This window comes from Pteronotus mesoamericanus, unplaced genomic scaffold (genome assembly GCF_021234165.1).
Source record: "Pteronotus mesoamericanus isolate MK-2021 breed Mesoamerican mustached bat unplaced genomic scaffold, CSHL_Meso_final contig_246, whole genome shotgun sequence".
Lineage (NCBI taxonomy): Eukaryota > Metazoa > Chordata > Mammalia > Chiroptera > Mormoopidae > Pteronotus > Pteronotus mesoamericanus.
In genome coordinates, this window is record NW_026555104.1 from 2,488,280 (window position 1) to 2,496,933 (window position 8,654).

Below are 8,654 nucleotides of genomic sequence, written 5' to 3' on the forward strand. Positions count from 1 at the left end.
TAGGAAGTGCCCAGGAGGCCGTGGGAGTGCCTGTCCGCTCGCCACTCACAGAAAGAACACAGCAGCAGCAGCTGGGAGGGCTCTGCGGACCAGGTGACCAGGATGCTGAGAAGGAAGGTGGCAGTTGGCTTTGTCACAAAGAGAGCTGGGCTTGGGCCATTTTGTGGGGCTCTGTCTGAAAGGGAGAGAGATGGGAGGGAGATAGAGAAAGACAGACAGACACACAGGTGGGCATACCAATTAGGAGTCCGAAAGACTGCTGTCGTGGCTTGGGTGTCAGAGAGACTGTCCACACAGAGGGCTCCGGGAAGGGCAGAGACCACCTGGAAGTGGAGGCAGCCTTCTCCTTACTCAGCTTCTCAGCCATAGAGCTGCCTCCCTCTGTCCTAGGGGGTCCTGTGAAACAGGGTGTTCTTTTGCCCACAATGGAGAGGGGCAGGCCCTGTGGATGGGCCTTGACTCTGCTGGACAAGGGCCTTGGGAAGGGAGCTTGCCCACCCTCTGGGCTTTCTTTCCCTGTCTGCACAGTGGTGACACCCACCAGGACTCCTAGGGACCTGGACAGGATTAGAGCCGTGGGCCCCATTTCTTCTTGTTTATGGTCCTCTCAACTGGAGACAGGTGGTGACTCCACATTAGTTCTTCCAGAGTCCCACCTGCCCCTGCTAGATGGCCTGCATCCCGCGGGAGCACGCCTCAGCTGTGTCCCAGGTGCTGTGTGCAGGGCTGGGACAAGGGATAGGCAAGTGCAGTGCGAAGCACACAGTGTGTGTCCAGAAGGCGTCCACGCATTCCTGCCTCGAGCCAGGGATGGGAGTGGAGAATGCTGAGAGCACTTAGCGACCTGCCAGGTGGTCATGGGCTTCTGGACCCAGGCGAGTCCAAGTCCAGGGCTCCGAGACCCATCCCTTCCCAAGCAGCCACCTCCACCTGGGCGCTGATTTGGGCAGGGGCCCCTGGTGACTCGTTTTTCAGAGGAAGGGACGGGGGTCAGGCAGGGGCCCTGTAGGTGGCTGGGAGCAGGGGGTGGTGCCGGGCTTCAATCTTTCTCCTTTACACCGGGGCTGAGACAGTTCTGAAAATGTGTCAGCAGTTGAGGAACAGGCCTGGCTGCTGCCGCCCTTTTTTTTTTGGTTTTTTTTTTTTTATCATGAACAGACACAAGGTGAAACTAATTACACAAGTGTGCCCCTTCAGGGATTCATTTTGATCTCAGCTTTGACTCTGCTGGACTTTGAGGGGAGCTGCAGGTGACCTTCAGGGGAGAAGGGCCACGGAGCGCCGAGCAGAGAGGCTGCAGGAGAGGCTCCCTGCTCAGCCACTCCGGCCACATCTGGCTCTGATTTTTTTTTTTTTTCCTAAGGCACACTTAATAAGCCTGGCTTTGAAGCCCCGGCCTCCCCTTTAATGCACAAAGACTTGCACAAATGGTCGATGCTCAGATTCTTTACTGATTGGATCAGGCTGTGGCTAGGCCCTTCCCAGCACCTTATCTCTCTCTCTGAGCGCTCCTGGCTGGAGCCGGACTCCACATCCTCCGGGGTGATGGGGGCCCAGGGTACCATGCTGTTCCCCCCGACCAGGGGTGATGCTCCAGCATTCCGTCTGTACCCCACAGCCCCCTCTGGATAAGGCCCAGTGAACATGGGCCTGTGGAGTGGGGGACCCGGGCTGCGTTGAGTAATCTCACCATGGCAGAGGTTCAAAAAGAGAACAGCCCCTCCAGACATGCCAGACGCTATTGGTGCCAGATGTCAGAAGAAAGCAGCGCTTGCCACATAAAGCCCATTGCTGTGGAAAAGCCCGTGTCTTGGAGGAAAGGAGGGCAGCGAGCACTTTTGAAGTCTTGGGGGTGGGGCCGAGGGAACATGGCCTCTCTCCTCTCTGGAAGAGGGTGCAATTATGTGAAAGGTCATTGCCTGTTTGCTGAGAAAGCCCAGCTTGGTGAACCTGAGGGGGTTTGGCGCTGGGGGCAGAGGATGGCGTTGGAATTGGAGCCTCTTACTTGGAAAAGTAACTTTTCCTGCTGTCTGGGGTCTCCTGTGCGGGGTGCCCTTCCCCACTTTCTCGCCATCTCCTCACAGGCTCCCCCCACCCCCATATTGCGACCCCTCCATAGGAAGCGTTTCCACCGCTGACCCATTAGAGCCACGCTTTAGCTCTGCCGGGAATGCTAAACACAAAGAACCTTGACTAAACCCAGCTGTTTCACTTTATTTAGCCTTATCTCCTATGAAAGTATTTGGCTTGCCTTCATTAAAGAAGAAAAAAAAAAACTTAGCTCTAACCAAGGGGAATTAATTTTAAGAGAAAGGACAAAAACGAAATACAGCCATAACCCTGAGACACAATTAAATTTTTTAGAGAGACTGTGCCCCTCCCCTCGGGACTGTGACCCTCCCTCTGTGACTGGCCTTTATTGGTTGGAGATGACAGCTTGCAGGGACAAGTCTAATCTGATCGAGGGGTGTCCCTTACTGGGGACGGAGAAGGAAGAGACCTTCACTTCTTTTCCTAGGAAGGGGCCTGGGAAGGCAGCCGTTTCCTGAGAGAGGGTTTCCTGAGAGAGGCTGGCCTGAGAGCTGCGCATTTGAGGCCATACAATTAACCATCCTTAGAAGAAAGGAGGCCTGGGTGGGATAAAAGGAACCTTTAATCAACGGGCATAATAGAAGGGCCTTCATGTTTGACCGTGGGGGATGGTGCAGAGGAGGGAGGGGTGGCTGTCCCGTGGCTGAACCAGAGACCAGCTGAGGAGTTGGCACCTGGGAGCCAGAGGGCTGGACGATCAAGAGGTGTCAGCCTCCAAGCAGGCTGGAGTCTGCCTTCCTCAGGCTTCCACAGGTTCAGGGGGGCTCAGTCTGGGGTCTCCAAAGGAATCCCACCTCTTGGCTGCAGCAGCGGCAAATAAACTCCAGGCCTGCTTTGCCCTGCCCATCCCCATCCCCATTCTCAGTGAAAAGTGGGAGGAGGAAGCAGCTGTGCTTTGCAAAGTGCACTTCCCACAACGTGAGTGTCAGTGACGGCAGCAGCCTGGGCGGGAGGCCGCAGCCTCAGAGCCGTTTGTCGGGGAGCCGCCCAGGCTGCTGCTCGCTGGGTGCCCAGATTTCTTCCCAAGTGACGGGGCTGCCCATTTGTGCCCTTGGGCCAGCCCCGGGAGCCAGGGGGTCACCTCTGGCAGAAGGGCCAAGGTTTACCTGCACACCTGCTGTAGCAGAATCCTCGAGGTAGCACAGTCCTCAGTGTTGACGTACATTTCTCTTGTACAGAAGAAAGTGCAGTTTTACCAAAATGATTTTTGGGGTTTTTCTTTGAAGGTATTACTTCAAAAAAGCAAGCGACGAGTTTGCCTGTGGAGCGGTGTTTGAGGAGATCTGGGACGATGAGACAGTGCTCCCCATGTATGAAGGCAGGATTCTGGGGAAGGTGGAGAGGATCGATTGAGCCTCGCGGGCCTGGCTGTGGCCAGCGGTGGGGCCGGAGCCTGCACGAACGCTTGGGACGAGAGCGACCACCATGCAACATGTTGAAGGAAAAAAAAAAACCCAATGAAGACAAAGTCTAGGGAAGAATTGGCCACTGGGCCTTCGGGAGGGTGGGGGGAGGCTGGTTTTCATTATTCACGAGCTGGGTACTGAGATAAGAAAAGCCTGAACTATTTATTAAAAATATGACCACTCTTGGCTGTTGAAGATGCTGACTGTATCTGAGAGACCGCCATACATAATATATGACTTCCTAGGGATCTGAAATCCATAAACTAAGAGAAACTGTGTATAGCTTACCTGAACAGGAACCCTTACTGATATTTATTGAACACTTGCTTATCCCTGCCCCCAGTTTATGGATATGCTGCTTTAACCACGGAAGGGGGAGACAGGACGTTTTCATTGTTCTGTCTAAACTTAGGAGTTGAGCTCGGAGTGCATTAATGGTTTCTTCATTAAAAAAGGAATTATGCTCTGCCCTGCGTTTTCTCCAAGTGAAGATAGACTTTTTTTTTTTTTTTTAAACGGTGCCCTACCATTGACAACGCAGAAATTGGTGCATTTACTTTCTACGCTGCTGTATTTTGTCATAAAGGTCTTGAGGTTTGACTTACATTGCAACATTACCACCATTTTGAGGTCATCTTGTTGGATGGGCTGATCATTGCTGAGTAAGGGGGCGCCCCTTGGGGGTCCCAGATTCACTCTTGGCCCCACCAAGGCCCAGCACCCAGTGGCCAAGGCCGAGGCCTGCAACAACATTGTGGTTCAACCTGTGCTTTTATTGGAATAGCAATTTCTTGGAGTCGTCTTTTTTTTTTTTTTTTAGTTACTCTTGGGGCCACGGCCATTCTGGACACTGCCCCCCTGCTCTGCAAAGAAAGGAACGGTTGTGGGAAGACCCAGCAGCACCCTTTCTCCTCCAGACCCTTCATTTGACGTTCGGGTTTTTGTATTAAGTTAATCTGTACATTCTGTTTGCCCTTGTCACTTGTACTATACGTCTGTATATATTGTACGGCAAAAGAGTATTAATCCACTATCTCTAGTGCTTGACTTTAAATCAGTACAGTACCTGTACCTGCACGGTGTCCCCATCCGTGTGTCGCCCTATATTGAGGGCTCAAGCTTTCCCTTGTTTTTTGAAAGGGGTTTATGTATAAATATATTTTATGCCTTTTTATTACAAGTCTTGTACTCAATGACTTTTGCCATGGCATTTTGTTCTACTTATACTGTAAATTATGCATTATAAAGAGTTCATTTAAGGAAAATTACTTGGTACAATAATTATTGTAATTAAGAGATGTAGCCTTTATTAAAATTTTATATTTTTCAAAACACTGGCCTCGTCTTGGAATTCCCGGGGAGGGGGCAGGGCAAAGGCACCTTTGTGTATGGGAACATCTGTGCTTAATTTCCCACCTGCCCGAGCCCACCCCTTAACCGACCTCGAGCTCTTCTCCAGTCTGGGCCGGCCCTGCGGTTTTGAAACACTTTCATCACCTGGGTGCTGGCTGAGGATTCCTGTTGTGGACCAGACTAGGAAACGTTTCCTCTGCCGCCTCCCTGGTGCCATCTCCAGTCGGTGCCTTCCTCCCAAACAGGCGTCTTCAGTGGGGCCAGGTAAGTCCAGGTCATGAGGGGCACTTGGATTTCAGTAGGCGTCTCAGAGGCCAAGAGCCTCAGAAAAGAGTGTAGGTCTGGAACATCCGGGGTGCCAATGAACCTTGAGCTCAGTGCCAACCAGCCACCCTCCCAAAATGGCTGAGTAGGCCCACTGATAGCTTCAGTGAGGGCCTGGGCTGAGAAAGCGGCAGGTGGGTCAGGCAGGAGGCACAACGGCATTTTTTCACCATTCAGTGAGCACTTTGGTACATGGGGCCATGGAAGTCGGTGGGAAGTGAGTGTGACAAAGATGTGTGCCCTCTGTGCTGGGACACGCGCGGTGCCAGGCTGCGTTTCAAATTGGGGGGAGCAGGTGTTTTTAAAGGAGTCCTATGATGAAACATTTTTAGAATGGAGTGTCTGTGACAGCAGTTGAGCTTGACTTCTTGGGTACTGGGTGTTCGTGAGGCAGGGTCTGAAGCTGACTTCTCTCTAACTGCTGTGAACGAGCTTGAGGCTGACAGGGAGTCATGCCAGGACCGGGCTGTGGGGTCAGGGGCTGGCTTGACTGGGCAACCTCAGGGTGGCGGGGCGGCTGCTGAGCGCGTAAGTGAGAGTATGCGGGAGCCAGACACCAGGCTGGCCGCAAGGTTACTTGAACTTGGCCCTAATGGTGCACTTGCTGCATCCTTCCCCTCCTGGCTGCTGTAGGGGCTCACAGCGGGGTACCCAGACCTGGAAAGGCCCCTTCCAATTGGAAGGATGAAGAGATGTTACCTGCTGTGCGTGGTGGGGGGTGGGGGTATGTGGTTTTTAATCTTCAAGCCTTTTGATTTATCCAATGAATCAAATAAGTAGGTAAAACACAGGCTTGGGGCTCGGTCAGACCGGGGCTCAGTCAGACTTGGGCTCAGGTCCCAGTGCCACCCTCTTCTGGGGTCACCTGTGAGAGAGAGAGAGCTGGGCTGGTGATTGCTCGCATTTGTATCTCCTCCCGAGAGGGCCTGTTTTTCTGCTGCTCTCACCTTAACAATCAGGCGCCCTTCACCTGGCGTGGTGGCTTCTGGGATGCGGACCCTTGACACTGCAAACTCACCTGTGCCTTCTTTTGAGTAGAAGGCCTGTGACTCAAAAAAGCAAAAACATGGCTTGTGCTGTCCTTCCTTCCCTGTCCCCATGTCATTTAAGACCCAGCTTTTCAGAAGCCTGCCCCTCCCCTCTGCAGTCCCTCGGGTCTCACCTGGGAGCTGGGGAGACGCAGCTGCCCACCCCAGACCCACAGACTGGACAGGACCTGTGAGTTTCCAGGCCTCTTCTGGTGACCTGGGCACCTTGGGGTTGCACCCTGTAGGTCGTCCCCATTCTAAAGCCCAGCTTCAAATCAGATCCACCTACCTAGTTCTCATCTCCCAGGTGCCTCCACGAGCTCTGGTCTTGTTTTTCTGATTAACAGTTAGTTAACCAGCTAATTGGAGGTGAAGCGCCGACTGTGGGTCTGAGTCCACTTCAGGCTGTCTCTGGAAGCCACAGTTTGCTCATCTAGTAAGTGGGGACAAGAAATGTGCCTGGCTCCAGGGCTGGCTGTGATGGCGAAGGGACACGAGGTAGCTTAGCATCCCAGCAGGTCTCAGAACGCTTTCAGCGCCATCCTTCTTACTTGCATTGTTACTAGTTAGCTCCTCCCGTGGAAATTCCCCCTCCCCCTCCGGCTGCCACACCAGGGCTCTGGCCTCCTGCTTCTCGGGCCCCTGGTACAGAAGCAAGAAGGCGGTGGGCAATGCGCTGGCAGGCTGTGTGACTGGCAAGCAGAGACTTTCAGCGAGAGCTCAGCTTTGGCCCCGTAGCACCTTACGCTTTTCCTTATTAAGTCTGTGACCTTACGCAACACTTGGAAATTCTCGCCTAAGGTGACAGTTCACATGGAGGGTCTTGAAGTGTAGGGGTTTGGAAACAGGACCCTGCTTTACTGCCCCACCCCCACCCCAGGATGTGTTGGGACCATAATCACACTGTCAAAATGAAGGAAACTGTCAATTAACCCATAGAAAAGGGTCCAGTCTACTTGAATTATATGGTAAGATTTTTTTCTTCTTGTTGTTTTGGTGAAAAAAATGTTTCTCTTTTTTTAACCTTTAGTAAAGAATTTGGTTGTGCAGAAACTCCCCAAATAACATAGATTTTTTAAAAGTCATTTACGTGTTCCTTAGCAATCATTATTTTACTTCATCAAACAGGTTTTCTAAAAAGCTGGTATGAGCGTGAGCGTCCCCCAGGAAGTGAGAGGCTGTGGCTTGATTTAAACAAACAGAACACATACACACTAACACTACTGCCACGCACGAACAATTTTAAGGCACTTTGGTAAATGTTGGCTGTTACCAGAATTATCCAAGGGGGTAGCCAACCTCCTTGGTAGAGTCTCTGAGCCTAGAATTTTCACAGAACTTTAGGTCTGGTAGTTGAGGAAGCATGCGTGTATGTGTGCGTGTGTGCGCATGTTGGGAGGGTGGTGCTTGAGAAAGGATCTGGCACAGAAAGAACAGCCGTCCCCTGAACAGGGGGACCTCCACCATCCACAATGCGCAGTTCTGAAAACATAGATTCCCGTGCTCCACCCACACTGACCTTCTGGTTCCCAGAAAGTGCTCTGCAACTCAGGGCCTTTGCATATGCTGTTCCTGCAGCTGGGCCCAGCCCTTCCTGAGGTTGTCTCCTTTTCAGCCTCAGGTCTTGACTTAAATGTCAGAGGTCTTCCCTGCCCATCAGACCCTCATGTGTCCTCAACCCCCTTCATCATCACAGGACTTTCTTCATTCTTCCACTGCATGTACTAATTTTAACTATGCTATTACTTCATTGCCCACCCCTTCATCGTGAGGCAGGGAGTAAATATGTTTGTATTCACCATTGTGTGTGTGATACCCAGCATGGTGGCTGTCACCAAGCAAGCAGTCAATGTTTATAGAATTGAAGAAAGAAAAGAAAAATTGTCTACAGCAGTATTACCCAAGGTTAAGATATCCACTATTAACACTTTGCAGCATTCTTTCAGATTAAAATATGCGCACACACAGGACCATATAGTATACACTAGTTTGTAATCCACATTTTTTCACTCTAGCAGGTCAGTGGCATATTTTCACATCAATAAATATTTTTCTATAATCTACAACATGACTTAAATATATGGCTGAACTATCATTTATTTAACTAATTACTTACGGTTGCACATTTCTCTAGTTTCCAGATTCTGCAATTATAAGTTACATTGCAATGAAATCTTTATAGCTAAACACTCCCCTGGTATTCATAGCTAGAGAGCCTTTAATGATTAGGATGAAGGTTTTCCAGGTAGAATTTCTGGATCAAAGCCTGTCTTCCAGGTTTTGGCCACCTGCTGCCAGCCTGCCTGAGACGGTGGCTCACCCGTCTCTTGAGTCCCCAGTGCCTTGCACATGGTTGTCATCCAAGCCATGTTTGTGCCATCAATTTCAGTCTCACGCCTGGATATGCAAGGTTCTCCTCAGTCCAAGCTGAGCCTACCTTTCTGGCATTATT

The 8,654-nt window shown here is 51.2% G+C and overlaps 1 protein-coding gene across 4 annotated transcripts in view; it reads left to right on the plus strand.

Annotated features, from left to right (window-relative positions):
* The window catches only part of AXIN2 (axin 2), a 51,084-nt gene extending 47,499 nt beyond the window's left edge, over positions 1–3,585 (plus strand). For all 4 annotated transcript variants that reach the window (XM_054573075.1, XM_054573074.1, XM_054573073.1 and 1 more), the window contains one exon: positions 3,318–3,585. In XM_054573075.1, the coding sequence (XP_054429050.1) occupies positions 3,318–3,444 (127 nt within the window). In that variant the 3' untranslated portion in view covers positions 3,445–3,585. The remainder of the gene's footprint in view (positions 1–3,317) is intronic.
* Positions 3,586–8,654: the final 5,069 nt, after the last annotated feature.